This window comes from Leucopleurus acutus (assembly GCF_964270905.1).
Source record: "Leucopleurus acutus genome assembly, chromosome: 18".
Lineage (NCBI taxonomy): Eukaryota > Metazoa > Chordata > Mammalia > Artiodactyla > Delphinidae > Leucopleurus > Leucopleurus acutus.
The window spans coordinates 75,248,682-75,266,465 of record NC_139160.1 but is presented as its reverse complement, the minus strand read 5'-3'; the positions used below and the strand labels follow the sequence as shown (position 1 = coordinate 75,266,465).

The following is a 17,784-nucleotide window of genomic DNA, read 5'->3' as shown; positions in this document are numbered from 1 at the left end:
GAGATTTTGCTTGCATTCACTCAGGGATCAATCTTGAAAATACCATTTTCCTTTTCCAAATATTGCCTGTTCCTTCAAATGAGACTTACTGAGGGCCTACTACGTGCTGGAGTCTGTTAGTCTTCAGGGTGAAAGAGGTGAAAAGATACCGCTTCCTGCACCATGGGCTGGGGATACTCTCGAGGAAGGAATAGGTACGTAATTAAGGTACGATTATAACAGGTGGGCACAGCTAGCAACGAGCCCATGGGAGAAGGGGCGGGTACATCTCTGGGAAGAAGCCAGGGGAGACTTCTGGGTGAGGTAGTAATTGAGCTCCTTCTTGGAGAAGGGGCAGCGTAGAAGGCAGTGCTTGTGCAACATTAAACACTCAACCAACACTCCCTGAGCATCTACTGAGCAAGTTGAAACAGGGGCGGGTCTCGAGTCCCTGCGGATCTGGAGACACAGAGCCTGGGGGGCTGTGGGGCTGACCCAGTGGTCACGTGCGTCCCTTTTCCTTCTCCCCACCGTTGCCCTCACCCTGTGGCCACACGTAGGGAAAATGATCAACGCTCTCGGCTAGCCAGAATCACATGGCTTTTTGCCATCTCATAAAATCCCACAACGAGCACCACATTTCACTTTGAGTAAAATACAAAGAGATCTTAGAAAAAAGAAAAAATGGATATAATAGTCTTGGCCTCATAGCATATCAAGCTGAAACTAAAAATTCTAGTTCAACGTGCTCAAGAAACATCCCTTGATCTGAAAATCCACGTCTATGATTAAACCAGACATTGACCAAAGATTTGGGGCGGCGCTGAGGGGTCCTGGACCCAGACAAAATGTGAAGCTTAAATATGAACAGCCTCGTCTGCTAAATCTGTACATGACAGAAGCAGACCCTATGTTTCACAAGTTAGCTGCACATTCAGCATAAAACATTAATTTAGGTTTGCTCAGCATACTGTTAGGATAATGGATATTTGTCGAACATGCTCAAACAATTAATTAAAACCATCTATCAAGGCCTTCAGAAAATTAAAGCAAAGGTAGAACTGGGTGGGCTCCCAACTCCCAGTTCTAGCCCAGGACAGAGATCTAAAAATTGTTAAAAGCCATTCCTTAGGATGAAGCCTAGGGTGTTACGGGAGCCCATAATTATGGAGAAATACAATGAAAATCTGAACATCAAATTAAACACCCTCTGGCCTGGCACCGAAAACCACCTACTCCAGGAATATTTGAACTTTGATCTCCAAGTCTTCAGTTATTCTTTGTAAATGCTAATTATGGGACATAATGGGCACTCTGTAGATGATCTTTACACAAAGTATCTAGTTGAATTCTAAATTGACTCATTTTAATGTATTAATATAAAGGCAGAAAGCCTGTCATAGTCAAGACAATCAAGGAGGTTGAGAAGCTACATGCAAACACCAATCCCGAAAGAAGAAAGACAATGGCTAGAGTAATAAGTCCTTATGATCATGGATTTGCTCTTCCTTTTTTTTTTTTTTTTTTGGCAGTACGCGGGCCTCTCACTGCTGTGGCCTCTCCTGTTGCGGAGCACAGGCTCCGGACGCGCAGGCTCAGCGGCCATGGCTCGTGGGCCCAGCCACTCCGCGGCATGTGGGATCTTCGCGGACCGGGGCACGAACCCGCGTCCCCTGCATTTGCAGGCGGACTCAACCACTGTGCCACCAGGGAAGCCCTGCTCTTCATTTCTTGAAACGTGAATGAAGAAATCGTTTTTTCAGAATAAGTGGTTGATAACATGGCATTATTAGCCTTTAAAAATGTCCCAAAGGAATATTAGTTCTGCAGAATATTAACAAATCTTACTATTGTTAGCAAAACAATTCCATGAGCAAGTACATGTAGAAACAAAGACAAACAGGTTTCTTCACTGAAAGAACATGCTAAGCATTGTGAACTCTGTAATCGGTAGCTTCCCAAAGGATAGGGATTCATTGGCCCCTCACAGCTTCGCTAAGGTCCAAAGTCTTTGACGAGGATTAAGTGGACTCAATGAGAATTTAGTTAAGTCCGTGGATTTGTAACCATCATTTTAGGTGAGTCTGGGGGGACCTCTGCAAGCCTCCTTAGGTTAGCGGCACTGGGCAAGCCACGCTCTAGAGTCTGGCTGTGAGTGTGGATAACCTTCCCTCGGGCTCAGGAGCCAGACTATTGGGCTCACATCCCAGCTACACCAACTATTTACTAGCTGGGAGACCCTGGACTGATTAGCTAACCCTTCTAATACTCAGCACCTGATACATAAAACGACAATAATAATGATGATACCCATCCTACGAGGTTACTAAAGCAATGAATCAGATGACACATGGAGAGCGCCTAGAGGAGACGCTGGCACTCAGCAGGTTCTCAATAAATACGAGTTGTTATTATCGTCAACACTATTACACACACCCCACCATCTCACGATTTTTTTTTTTTTTTTTTTTTTTTTTTTTTTGCGGTTCGCGGGCCTCTCACTGTTGTGTTGTGGCCTCTCCCATTGCGGAGCACAGGCTCCGGACGCGCAGGCTCAGCGGCCACGGCTCACGGGCCCAGCCGCTCCGCGGCATGTGGGATCCTCCCGGACCGGGGCACGAACCCGCGTCCCCTGCATCGGCAGGCGGACTCCCAACCACTGCGCCACCAGGGAAGCCCCATCTCACGATTTTTAAAAAGTTTCTCTTTTTGTGTAAGTGAGACCAGAAAACCCAACAGATAAAGCAGATGAAAGCAGAGTTGCTTGATTCAAGAATGCCCGGGTCCCCCACCCCACCCCAGGGGACACTTCCGAACAGGTGTAAAAACAACCATTTGCACACTATTTTGAAAACCAGAACACTAAAGTTTGCAACCCATCGATGTGACCCTCCATGGAATTTTTGATTAAATTCACAACCTAACAGTATATAAAGAAGTGCTTATTTAAATATTTAAATATTATTTGGGTTCTTTCCAGGTTTCCATAGTTACTCAATATTTAAATATTATTTGGGTTCTTTCCAGGTTGCCATAGTTACTCTTGTATCTCACTTAGACTCAGGTTGTGCAAAGCTTTATTCACACATTGTTTGCAACCAACACCACTGCTGAAATCTACGCAAAGCCAGGGGCATTTATGAAAGTCTCCCTCTTGTGGCAGTGTGGTCTGATATAAAACACAATTCTCAACGCAGATCTTATTTTAATACCTAAATATTTCTTTATTCCTCTATCAATATATAACCACATTTCTTGTGGGACACTTCTTTTTGACGTGAAGAATTTTTGCTCCAATCTAAATGCTCCCTCCTGAGCATCTTGGTATTTATGAGCTAATATTACCATTGCATTTCACTAAAAAATTAATTTGAGTGTATAATTTTGTTGACATATGAGCAAAGGTATAAATACCTAGAAGCGGGTGGGAAATCCCACATCTGCAAGGTCTTGCATGGTACTTTGCTCAGCACCACATTTTGGAGAAGGGTGGTACTAGGATCGCGTGCCTCTCTTTCCCATGTTTTCTAAGGTTTGAAAGCAAGACACTAGTTCTAAGCTGTAAACCTTCCAAATGAAGAAAAAATTGGATAACTCTCGCAAACATAACGTTGAATGGTTGAAATGAGTTTCAGGTTCAGTTTGTTGATATCGATTCAGCTACACTCAGGGCCATTTCTAACAACAAAGGTGTTTCTCCTTTGCAACGAGTCAAGTGTACTCACTGCACACTTAGTGGACCACAAACTGCTGAGGGAGTAAGTAAACGTAAACCAGAAGAAATGAGGATGGTTTTACCGCCAAGCCCTCAGGGCAGAACTGAGCCTGGAGCTGGGGTGAGGGGCAGGCTCACCTGAGAATGAAGCACTGAGGTCTCTGCTCCTGGAAAAGCTGGTGGAAGGCTCTCTCCGCACAGGAGAAAATGTGAGGTGGCAGAGAGGGGCAGGGCTGCCCCGCACTCCCCAGGTACAGCTGGGAGACCTGGAAAACAGGGCAGCACACAGGCAGGAATCTCCGTGAAAAGGGTTCAGGATCCTCTACCTCACGATGCTACTGACATATTTCCCATACACAGAAGCATATACATCTCTAATTCTGAGTCTCACTTGTAAACACAAAACACTTGCACAATGCTGCCCTTCTCAGCACATTTTAAGCATCCGTAATGACAAAACGGAGACACACATCTGAGCCTTCATTATCTGGCTTGCAGGCTTTAAATCACTTGGCTGTCTTCAAAAAGAGCAACTCCCCAAAATCCAGTTCAGTAGCTCTCCATGAAGTAAGCTGAAACGGTGGCAACTTATATCAAATGCAATTTCTCTCAGCAGCATTTAATTTCAGTAACATAAGACGGCAAAGGATATTTAATTTGAAAAGAAATCAGTTGCATCTGAAACATACAAATTTACAAATTTCTCGGAAAAAAAGACAAAATGAACTTGATTTCAGGGCAATGGTGATTTTTAACGATCGCCACGGTGACTCAGTGCTAGTATTTTTAGTCCTTTCGAGTTTCAAGTGAATTGAGTTATATTCGAATCAAAACTAAATGATAGGAGGACTTGTGAGTCATGAAGAAATATCAGACACACTTAATTTTTATTGTGCAAAATAACTGGTTTGTATCTTCAAAGATGTCAAGGTTGGAAAGTTCAAGAGTAGACTGAGGGACTGTTCCAAATGGAAGGAAATTAAACGCCCAGTGGTCAGCGCACCCCGTGATGGTGGACTGTATCTTTGGTTGTTTGGGCATCACTGAGACAATGGAAAAGACTTGAATGAAGCCTCCTGATTAAATGGGAATGTAATTTCCCGATTTTGATGACTGTATGGAGGTTACATAGGAAAATGCCTTTGTTTGTAGTAAAGACACAGTACGTGCACTCAAGGTTGTTGGGGCAACATGCCAGCAAATTATTTTAAAATGGTTGAAGGATAACAGTTGTTTGTACTAATTATTTGCAACTTTTCCATAAGTGTAAAATTATTTCAAATTATAGGGGAAATAATTTTTTAACGTAGAATCAATGATCTACAGCTACAAGAAAAAATTGGGTGACTCTCACAAAAATAATGTTGAATGGAATCTATCAGATACACATGAGAACATACTAGGAGATCCCCTTTACAGAGAGCAAAAAAAAGCAGGTGAAACCAATCTACGTATGCTGTTAGAAGTCAGCCTGCCGGTACTTTGGGCAAAGGGTTAGTGATTGGAAAGAGCAAGTGTGGGCGCTGGAGGCTGGGAATGTTCTACCTCCAGTGCTCGTGGCAACGTACACTCAGAGATGAGCACCTTCGTGTATGCATTATATCCCAATAAAAACATCAAAAGCCTAAGTCATTAAACATTGTGGTTCTGGTGCAGAGAGAGAAAAAGGAGCCGCTGGAACAGACTACAGAACTCCACTCAGGCCTACACGGTGAGATTTGGGGGCCACAGGGGCTGTGTCACTTATCCTTAAAGGAAGCTGTCAAGAAAATTGATTATTTGTAAAGGAAACAAACATCACTAGCTCATGCCATCTGTAAAAATAAATTCCCACTGAATTTAAGTTCCAAATATGAACAGCAAAGCTTAACACATTTAGAAAAGTATGTGAAAACAGTACTCTTATGATTTGGGAGTAAGGGACTAGGGGTCAAAAACACAAATTGTATTGGGAAAAATCCTACAACACCATAGCTAACACCTCCTGTTCAACCACAAACAGCACACATATAATAATAAAAAAAACTCAGGCGAAGACAGAGAGGAAAGTAAGCTGGGCATACAATCAATAAATCCTCAGCATTTTATAAATGACTCTCACACATCAATAAGAAAAAACTGGAAACAAAACAGAAAATTGGGCAAAGAGTGTAAGCGGAAAGGAAAGGCCAATACACGTGAGAAAAGATGAAAAAACAGCTCTCTTCGTAACCAAGGAAATGCTATTTCAAACAATAAGGGGATACAGTGCGTGTGAACTATTGGTAACGTTATCAATAGTAGCTTAGTAACGATGGCGCTGGCCTCACTTGCTCTATGCCTGCTGCTCTTCTCAGCATTTTACACTCACTCATCCAATTCTCCCAGAAACCCGAGACTTGGATATGAGGATGATTGTCCTGCTTACAGATGAGGAAACTGATGCAAAGAAAAATGAGTGACAGGTCCAAGGTCACGTGGCCAGTTAGTGGTGGAGCTTGACTTCGAAATGAAGTTTTCTCTAGGGCTGAAAAACACATGTATAATACTGAGTGTTGTTCTAAGAAATTCTACGTGTAATTTGGCAGAAACTTCTAGACTTAAGGAGGTAGGTTTGACTAGCGATCTCTCTGTAGAAATTCTCAAACACGAACCAGGAACTACACACCAAACAATCCTCAGTACTCTCTGTAAGAGCAGAAAACGAGAAAGTAATTCTACAATAGGGATTAATGAATAAATATAAATAATTGTGTATTAAAACAATAAAACACTATAGGGTATTTAGAATGAATTAACTAGACCCGAACCTTTTATCATGGAAAATTTTTTTTTTTTTTTTTTTTGCGGTACGCGGGCCTCTCACTGCCTTGGCCTCTCCCGTTGCGGAGCACAGGCTCCGGATGCGCAGGCTCAGCGGCCACGGCTCACGGGCCCAGCCGCTCCGCGGCATGTGGGATCTTCCCGGACTGGGGCACGAACCCGCGTCCCCCGCACCGGCAGGCGGACTCTCAACCACTGCGTCACCAGGGAAGCCCCATGGAAAATTTTTGAAAGCATAATGATTAATGACGATTTCTGTTGTAAAAGAATATAGTTAGTGTATTCTCTGAGTAAATTAAAAAGAAAATAATGGCACATGCAGTTTTATTACATGTATTTGTGCACGTCTACAGAATGAACAGACAGAAGACTGGATAAAAGGATAACTTCGGTGATGTATATGTATAGCCGATTCACTTTGTTACAAAGCAGAAACTAACACACCATTGTAAAGCAATTATACTCCAATAAAGATGTTTAAAAAATCTATTAACGGATAATAAAGAACAGTACATAAAAAAAAAAAGGGTAACTTCGGGTAGTGATCGCCATCTTTTGTGAAAAGGAACAGGCTGAAGTGGAACTCAGTCTGTGTTGACATTACGCAGTGTCACTTAATCTCAGATACCATGTAATTGAAACGTACCTTTATTTTCAGTACCACCCAGAAAATACCATTACAATTAAACTAGCAGACAGTGTCTTGGTATCACGTCTCTAAAGCTGCATCCCAACCTCAGGAGTGCGTGTGAAAACATATGGCACGTTTCATTTTAAATTTTTAAGCGACAGGACACACGTATGGGGGGTGGGCATACACTGCCTATTACGCTTGAACTTTTTGCATTTTGAATTCTTCCAGAATTTAAAATAAATATAAAAGATATTCGAATGATAGTGACGTCTACATGATAATTCATAAGCCAGCTAGGAAGGTTTAGCCCACCTTTGTTCTCTTGCAGGATGAATTTCTTTTTTTTTTTTTTTTAATTATTTATTTATTTATGGCTGTGTTGGGTCTTCGTTTCTGTGCGAGGGCTTTCTCTAGTTGCGGCAAGCGGGGGTCACTCTTCATCGCGGTGCACGGGCCTCTCACTATCGCGGCCTCTCTTGTTGTGGAGCACAGGCTCCAGACGCGCAGGCTCAGTAATTGTGGCTCACGGGCCTAGTTGCTCCGCGGCATGTGGGATCTTCCCAGACCAGGGCTCGAACCCGTGTCCCCTGCATTGGCAGGCAGATTCTCAACCACTGCGCCACCAGGGAAGCCCAGGATGAATTTCTATTTGGGGTTTGTTTGGGGTTTTTTAAACTTGCACTAACACTCTTTCACTTTCTCCCCAAGTCCAACCTGGCTCTATCCTAATTTTGACAAAATGCTTTTAAACTCCATTTGTTTTTGTAAAGTCCTAGTAAGGATTTCGTTAGATGTTATCAACACAGTGAGACCCAAGAGATCCAGGAGCATGCCTGAATCTACGTGTACGTGGGGTTCATCTCACATTCCTGCTGTGTTTCTTCAAACCTATTTGGAGTTCGGTATTCTCCTTAGGCTAAGTTTCACTACACATTAGATGTGGTAAAGAATCGTGAGTGTCCAAAATTTTTTCATGATAATCAAACCAATAACCTTTCTCAGTTCCCTCTTCCTGTAAATCTTCTTCTTTTCATGCCATGTTAGAGTTTGTATTGTAGAATACTCCATTGCTACCACCTGGTAATACTCTGCTTGATGCTAATTCTACACTTAAGAAGTAATGTAAATATGAAATAATAATTTTAATAGAATAGCATTTTCCACTTATTTATATTGAACCTTGAAGGTTTTCCCCAAGCCGTTCTAGTTTTCTGAGTGATTGACAAACCACCGACTTTACATTGGTTACCATGATCGTTACTAGTATTATTGCATGTTCCCATTTGGTCCAGAAACTATTGTCAGGGTCAGACCCTTCCTTTCCCACAGGCCATCTCTCTCCACTTCACCTTATTCTCTCCATGTCTGTATCATTTGGGAACAAGAGGGTTTTGGTCCGTGGGCATTGTAAGTGCTCTTTCACAAATGAGATGGCATCACGTAAGCTTCATTCGGGTCATCTCTAGTCTTTGCTGGACTCTGTGAGCCCAGTAAATAAGGTCCTTCTTTACGGATCAATTCCCTCCTATTCTCCACTGTGCATGATACCTGTCAATAAACATGCAGGAGATTTGCAGGGTCCTGCCACGGTCTGATTTCTGAAGCCAGCCATGCAGCGTGTAGCTTATGAGAGTGCCATTCACGGGCCCCTAACATCAGGGTCCTGGTAATCCGTGGAACCTGATGCCAAGGGCTCGACGGGGCGTGGCTGCTGCTTTCACACCATAGTATGAACGTGTCACTCTACTTGCCCGACTGGATTTCCCACTCGTTATCTTATACCTATACATAGATGACACACCCTGAAAAGAAAAAGGTTGTTGTGCACAAACAGTCACATACGATGACTAATGATATGTCTCTGGGCTCGGCATTTGGGTCCCTGAGAGTAGTCTGTCCTGCATCTGCTCTGCGGCTACAAGACCTGGATTTAAATTGTCTCTGCCACTCATGAGAGAACTTTAGAAAGCCTAGTTGATCTCCTGAAGCCTCAGTTTATCCATCTGCAAAGAGGGAACGATAACACACTGTGATTGGGTCCCTTTGGGGATTAAACGTGGTAGCATACGTAAAGCCCTTTGCGGCAGGCCTGCCGTGTGCTAAACCCTACAGTAAACCCAGGAGAGCTCTCCTTCCACGGCTAAGAAGCCCAGCCACCCTAGCTACTTGCCAAACCCCAACATGCTTACTAAACCCAGGAGAGCTCTCCTTCCACGGCTAAGAAGCCCAGCCACCCTAGCTACTTGCTAAACCGCAACATGCTTACTAAACCCAGGAGAGCTCTCCTTCCACAGCTAAGAAGCCCCAGCCACCCTAGCTACTTGCCAAACGCCAACATGCTTACTAAACCCAGGAGAGCTCTCCTTCCACGGCTAAGAAGCCCAGCCACCCTAGCTACTTGCCAAACGCCAACATGCTTACTAAACCCAGGAGAGCTCTCCTTCCACGGCTAAGAAGCCCAGCCACCCTAGCTACTTGCTAAACCCCAACATGCTTACTAAACCCAGGAGAGCTCTCCTTCCACGGCTAAGAAGCCCAGCCACCCTAGATACTTGCTAAACCGCAACACGCTTACTAAACCCAGGAGAGCTCTCCTTCCACAGCTAAGAAGCCCAGCCACCCTAGCTACTTGCTAAACGCCAACATGCTTACTAAACCCAGGAGAGCTCTCCTTCCACAGCTAAGAAGCCCAGCCACCCTAGCTACTTGCCAAACGCCAACATGCTTACTAAACCCAGGAGAGCTCTCCTTCCACAGCTAAGAAGCCCAGCCACCCTAGCTACTTGCCAAACCCCACCATGCCAGCCGTGGGGACATCTGGAGGCCAGCAGCATCTGAAAGTCAATGGAATGTGAAAGCAGAGGAAGCCCTAGGCCTGGCCTCCCACACTAGGTGTCGTGGTACACTTTGGAGGAGCTTAATCTCATCTGTAATTCGAGGATTCAGGATGACTGATCAGTCTTGTACTGCGTGTAGTCAAAAATATGACCTTGAGAAGTCATCCCCGGGTATTCGTCATCCTTTTGCACACTGAGATCTCAAGGTGATATATCTCTGGTTTGTGAACTCCACAGTAAAAGTTATGGTGCGAAACAATCGAGGAAAGTCTGATACTGAGTGTGAAGAGCCGATGCAGATTCACTGCCCAGGCATTTATTCTCAGACGTGCGCCTGCGCGTTGGTTTTCTGAACGCTGCTTTGCCAACGCCGTAGGCTTGGTCCTTGAATGACGCCATCCTCCCTGTGATTGTTACCTCCCCTCCCCCTTCTCCTCCTTCCCCTCCTTTTCCTGCACCTGCTCCTATGACAGAACTCCCAAAATGATTACGGGTACCTGTAATTCCTTTTGCCCTAGTCGGTGATGCTGCCACACACACTTAGCCCAGGGACGAGGCTGGGGTAAGAATGGGTGGAATGAGAAGGGTGGACAAGTTCCAAGGCAGTTTTAAAGCAACGGTGGAATTGACTTTTGGTAAGAAGAGTGGAAGGTGGGGTAGTGGGAGGTCCTCTCGTACCCGGGAAGCATCTCTGTAATAATTCTTAGTAGCGTCCTCTGGAGTTTAGAGAGAGTAATCTCTTTCTCTCTTCCTCTCTCTTTCTCTCCCCTACCCCATGCCCCTCCAGCATCTGCGAGTGCGTCCCTGCTTCAAGGACACACGTCTCCTCCTTTTATCTCCTGCTCCTAATTAGGGATTCTGTTTCGGACTGGAAGCAGCCTTGTGGCTGCACAAAACACAGAGAGCTCCCATGACAGTGCGTTTGATCCAAAAATACTAGGCAAGGAGACACGACAATACGCTTCGCTATCCACAGTGATGTGGACAACACAGCAGAGATCATGCTGCGTCTTCAGCTGCCTGGAATGATTTTCCACAAGCAATTTCTCTTTAATTTTGAGTCTCGTGATTCAAGCTGGAAAGTCTTTTAGAAAAATGTATAAACGCAGTATCATATCCTTTCTTATTCCATTGCTTTAACATCATGATACTCTTCTGAAAGCGGTCATGATGTTCAAAGACCTCTAAACCAACTGACCTTGAATTAATCAAAAATACATGGGAAATAGAGTTAGTGTAACATCTGATTTTAGACGTCTGTCTAGTGACTACAATCGTAAGAATTTCGCATTATAAGCGCCAAGAAATCTTTTGACAAAATAACATTCCTTGTCAATATTTTCTCAGAAGAAATTAAAGTCACTATTATCTAACCATTCAGTGTAGGATTTTCTGAGAAGCCTGATTTTACTTACTGTTTCGGTTTTTGCTTCTTAATCATTTGATACAAACAGGCATGTCTAGTGAGTGGTACTCTACATTATTAAATGATATTTTAAATTTTATACTCACCATGGTGGAATAAATTGGAATCTCCTTGAATGGATTAACAAGCAGGAGGATGTCCCCAATAAAAGTCTGTTAAAAGGAAAGGATATAAATAGTTATTGGACCATATAAATAGCACCTTTAAAGTTAAAAATTATATAATTTTAAAATCACTGAGCAAAATATAGAGAATAAGTCAAAATCACACTTTACCATTTTGTGAATTGTTTTAACAGTTTGTAAATAAATAGAAAATTCAAATAAAATTAAACCAATAGGCTTGTTCCATTGAACACATAACAATCGAAATGACTGAATTCTAAGAATTTCTTATCTTAAAGGGGTTTTATAATCACCAGTTGAATAAAAACATACAAAATTAAAACACATGGCCAAATGGAGTGGAGGCGGTGAATGGGGTATGAATTCTATGTTGCTGCATAAGAATAATAATAAAATGTATAACAGAAAAGTTAGTAAAGCACAAAAAGCAAATAAAAATAATTTTAATTTAAAAAAAGACAAGTAATGAGATGGCATAAAGAACAGATGGACCAAATAAAAATCAAATAATAAAATGTTAGATTTAAACCCAAATACATCAGTAATTATGTCAAATGTAAACTACTAATTAAATGACAAAGATTATGAACTGGATTAAAATGCTAACTCAAATATAAAGACTAAGAAAACCTGAATGTTAAAGGATGAAGCAAGATACACATGCAAACAGTAATTACTGCAAGAAACGTGGTTTAGCAATATTCAATTCACAGAAAATAGACTTTAAGGTAGGAAGCAGTACCAGTGATAAAAAGGGACATTTCACAACAATAAAATGATAAATCAGGAAGATATAGCAATTCTAAAATTCTATGAGACTGAAATCTAGGATAAAACTATAAGGAGAGAAACATGAACTCACAGTGATAGTGGAGAACCTTAACAATTTTTTCTTAGTAACTCATGGAACAAACAGACAAAATTTTGAAATAAATAATTACCAAGTTGACTAACTGACTTATATAGAACACTATTACCAAGAACCGTACAATATACATTCTTTTAAGCTGAACACCGACCAGTTTCATTATATTCAAAGAGTTTGAGTCACGTAGAGTATGTTCTCTGATCATGGGAGAATTACGATAGAAATTAATAATGGATACCTAGAAAATCACCAAATGTTTGGAACTTATACATTGCAAATAACCTATGAGCCAGAAAAGGAATCATAATGCAAATGAGAAAATATTTTGATTATGACATATTATAACACGTGAGATGCTACTAAAGGTATACTTGGTATGAAAATTATTGCCTGAAATGTGTATGTTAGAAAAGAAGAAAGGCAGATCATGATCTAAGTATCCATTTCAAGGAGCTCATCAAATTACATCAAATTATGCAGAATTACATAGCCAATATAAGAGCAGAAATTAAAGGAATAGTAAACAAATGCCAAGGAATAAAAAACAAAAGCCAAAAGGCAATATTGAAAAATCTAATAACAATATAGTACCCTAACAAGATTGACTGAGGAAACAAGAGGAAATGCACCAACTACCAATATCCCAAATATGACATCACTACAGATACCACTGACATGAAAACAGATGAAGAGAATATTAGGAATCATATTTTAGTCACTAAGTTTGGATATTTAGATGATGTGGACAGCAATCCACCATCTTACCAAAACAAATGTACCAAGTTACAGGAAATCTAACTAGTAATATTTTTTGTACAAGAAACTGAATCTATGTCTAAAACCTTTCCACAAAGAAAACTAAGAATTCACCAGTGAATTCTTCTCAATGCTGATGTACAGATAAACAAATGTTATACAAATTATTCCAGGGCTTCCCTGGTGGCACAGTTGTTGAGAATCTGCCTGCCGATGCAGGGGACACAGGTTCGAGCCCTGGTCTGGGAGGATCCCACATGCCGCGGAGCAACTGGGCCCGTGAGCCACAACTACTGAGCCTGCGCGTCTGGAGCCTGTGCTCTGCAACAAGAGAGGCCGCGATAGTGAGAGGCCCACGCACCGCGATGAAGAGTGGCCCCCGCTTGCCACAACTAGAGAAAGCCCTCGCACAGAAATGAAGACCCAACACAGCAAAAATAATAAATTAATTAACTCCTACCCCCAACATCTTCTTTAAAAAAAAAAAAAAAAATTATTCCAGAAAACAGCAAAGAGGGAACATGATTCACTTCATTTTAAGAGGCCTCAATAAACTGGATATTAAAAACCTAACTAGTACATTGAAAGAAAAGAAAATTATAGCTGGTCTCTCTCATTAAAAGACATGCTAAAATCTTGAGAAAAATGTTGACAAGTTGAAACCAATAAGACACTCAACAGATAATATATTTCAACCAAATTGCTTTATTCTAGTAATCGAAGGTCGGCTTCATATTAGAAAATTAACCCTTGTAATTCATAATACTAAGGAGTCAAGAACTGAAGTTATAGGATCATCTCAATAAATGACAAAAAACATTTAATAACATTCAATTCCCACTCTTGATTAAAAATAACTTTGAAAACTATTAATATAACGGAACTTCCTTAATCTACAAAAAGTGATTACACCTACGGCACAGCTACTGCTAACAACTTGCTTAATGATAAAACAGAGATTTTAATGATAAAACACAGATTTTAATAATAAAAAAACAGATTTTAATGATAAAACACAGATTTTAATAATAAAACAGCTTTACTCTGGGATCAGAAACAGGACAGGAGTGTCAATTATTGTCACTGCCAGTCATCTTTTTATTAACAGCCCTATACCATGAAACAATGCAAGAAAAGAAAGTAAAGAAACTATCAAGATTTAAAAGAGACACAGGAAAGTCGTTATTTGGAGACTACGTAGCAGTGTGCGCAGAAAAGCCAAAAGAATCTCCACGTAAGTTAATACTTACATATGGATATAGCAAGTTTGATGAATAAAATGTGCTTACAAAAAATCAAAATCGTATCTCTATATTTTAGCCATAAACAATTAGAAAACACAATTGCTTGTTATTTTCAATAAGAAAATAACATTTATTATAGCATCAAAACTTGAAAAATGCCTAAAATAGATCTAACGCAAACAGGGCTTCTATACCAATTTTTTTTTAATGTTCCAGAAAAATTAAAGATGACCAAAGGACGGATAGTAACGTTCCATGAAACAAAAAATCCAATATTGGGAAAATCTCAATTATTCTCATCTAATCTGTACATTCAAAGCAATACCAATGAAAATCCAACGGAAATTGATAAGTGGACTTGAAAATACGTATGAATGTCCAAGAGTCATTAGCCAAGACATTTTGAAGAACAAAGTCAGAGGACTTTCTATATATCAAGATTTATTATATAGCTATAATGATTAAGATATTTTAGCACTGGTTTACAGACAGACTAACAGATCCCTACAACAGAAGACCAATTTCAGAGAGACTCACTCCCTATGGCAAGTTTGTTTATAACAAAGGTCTCACTGCAATGCGTGGGGGGAATCCACATGGGAAAATATTCGTCTTGACCCTCCTCTTTTACCACTGTGAAATCATTTCCACACTGGTAATGCACCTGAAATGTTCAAGTTAAAACAGCCAAACTGCAAGAAGGAAATATAAGAAATATAAGAAAATATTTTCAGGACCAAGGCCAAAATTCTTTAAGCAGGACACAAAAAGTACCAACCCTAAAGAACTTTGTAAACACCGCAAATTTCTCTTTATCTAAAGACACTTTAGAAGACTAAAATGCAAGCCACAAACTGGGAGAAAATGTTTGCAATAAATATATATCTATATCTATACATATCAGACAAAGAAAGGATATCCTGAATATTTAAGAAACCCCTACACATCAAGGAGAAAATGTCAAGCAACCCATTTATTTTTAAATGGCAACATAATTTGGAGACACTTCACAAGATAAGATAATCAAATCAGCAACAGACACCTATTGGTCAACATCATTAGTTATGTGGAACTAATTTTAAAAACCTCAGCTAAAGCTGGACTTGTAACAGGCCTGGAGGGGGTGATTTCACACCCCTATCATGCATCCTTAATTACCCCAAACAGGAAGAGCCCTACATCTATCTATAACAGAAAGATGTCTCTATTTCACTGACCAACAGAAAGAAAAAAACATCTTTCAGCCTGAGGACAGCCTAGCCCATCAGAGACTGGAGCAGCCCAACCAATGAGAAGCCTCCATGTACTGACTCCATGCTTCCTCCAATGGATCATTTAGTTATTACAGCCCCTCCCAAACCCTCTCTTTTCCCTATAAAAGCAAGCTCCCCTTCCTTGTTTTCGGGATTTGCCTGTGGTCTGCCATAGTTTGCACAACCAGAATTTCAATTCCTCTGCTCTTCCTGAATAAACTTGCTTTTGCTGGTAAAATAACTGGCTATTATATTATTAAAGTTGACAGTTATCAGGGAAATGTAAGTTAAAACCAAAATGAAGTACCACTGCACAACTGCCAGAATGGCTAGATTTTTTTTTTTTAATTAATAACACAAATAATACTGATAACATCCAGTGTTGGTCATGATGTGGAAACCTAGATGTCCGTATTGGGCATGTAGCCACTTTGAGATACTATTTGGCTGTATCTCCTGAAGCTGAACACACCTGATGATGCTGGCACTGTAGTCCTAGGTGAGCACCTCACAAAAGACATGAGGCTGTGTGTTACTCCAAGAGCTACCTTAATATGTGTGCCCCCCAAAAGGCATAGCGTGGTTTATAACAGTATTATTCATAGTAACCAAAAAGTGGAAACAACTCAAAGATTCCTCAATTGTAGAGTAAATAAATAAAAGAGGATATATTCATACAGTAGCTTATTGTACAGTAGCTTACTTACAGGGATAAAAACAAATAATTGCTGCTACAAGCAACACTATAGATGAGTATCAGAAACATAATGATGATGAAAGATGACAGACACAAACAGGAATATACCGGATGATTCCTTTTATACAAAATTAAAAGAAATTCAAAACTAATCCATAAGCGTATATGCCAGAAACTTTTGTAATGATTACATTAAACTGGGGAAGGAGCTTCTTACACTCCTTTTCTTTATGAAGCTGCTGGTTACATAGGTGTGTTCACCAAATAAAAACTCATGAAGCAATACTTTAATGAGCTGTGCATTATTCTCTTTATATGTCATAATGCATGACAGCATTCACTTAAAAGAAGGATTGGCCAGTATTTTATAGCCAAGTAAAGGAGGAAGGAAATAAAAGTGAAATAATTGAACCAAAGGGGAACCTTATTAGTGAAGTATCTGAAAATTAGTCTTAAATTCCAGAGAAGAAAAATGAAGATAGAAAGTAGATTGAGGAAGAATTGAGAAATCTGTTAATTAAGAAAGATGAGGAACATTAAAATAAAATAAAAATACCCTAAAATGCATTTTTTATGGAGATATAATTTGGGGGGGGGGCTAAATATTGAAGGAATCCGGGACTATCTGAAAATATATTTTGTGATAAAAATAGTTTATAAAACTATTACTTGAATGTTAACAATGTTATTTATTCTGTGCACTTCCTGGTGAGTGAATATCACATTACCTGCAATTCACTTTCTGTTTGATGGTTCGGGAACTTCCTACTCCTACAGACTGGAGGGAAACTTCCCAATCTGTCCAAATGGGAGGCGATACACTCAGTTAAAAGAGCAACTTGCAGATTGTTCTGAAAGATCATCTTATATAACAAATCAGACTATAGGACTATAGCAAAAAGAGATGAAAACCCTGGTTGAACAGTTAATTCAGCTGCAGTGTTTTCTCTTGGGCACTGATGGGCCCAGATAGCAGCAGCAGAGGTGGTATGCTGTCTGCATTTTGAAGGCAGGGCTGACGAGATTGGCAGGAAAATCACATGTGGGGTATGTAAGAAAAAGAAGCACCAATACTCTTCCAGTCATTTTGGCCTGAAAACTGAAAGAAAGAGGTTGTCATTAACGGAGATGGGAGGGGCATGTTGGGAACGGACAACCAAATTTGAATATTTTAATGTTGAAACATCTACTAAACTAGTGCTTTTGTATTTGTGGGGAGGGAACACTTTTATTTCCAATTCATTGTGGACTAATACTTCCGCAAAACATAATAAAAAACTCCTGGAAAAATGAAATTGAAAAAGACAAAGACATACAAAAAGCAAGGCTTGATTCTTATGAGATTCAACAGACAGAAATTAAACCATTAAAGTGCTATAAGTGTTTCTAAAAGCTTACTCTGAGGGCAGACTGGTAATAAAAAGTTCACATATCCAGTGGTCCAGAGA

The 17,784-nt window shown here is 40.4% G+C and overlaps 1 protein-coding gene across 1 annotated transcript in view; it reads right to left on the bottom strand.

Annotated features, from left to right (window-relative positions):
• Positions 1 to 17,784, bottom strand: part of MYO16 (myosin XVI) — a gene marked incomplete at its 3' end in the record, with an annotated part of 531,603 nt that overhangs the window by 249,760 nt on the left and 264,059 nt on the right. Inside the window, exons 13-14 of the mRNA XM_082859271.1 lie at positions 11,480 to 11,545; positions 3,833 to 3,960 (exon numbers count right to left, since the gene is read on the bottom strand). Coding sequence (XP_082715397.1) covers positions 3,833 to 3,960; positions 11,480 to 11,545 — 194 coding nt within the window. The remainder of the gene's footprint in view (positions 1 to 3,832; positions 3,961 to 11,479; positions 11,546 to 17,784) is intronic.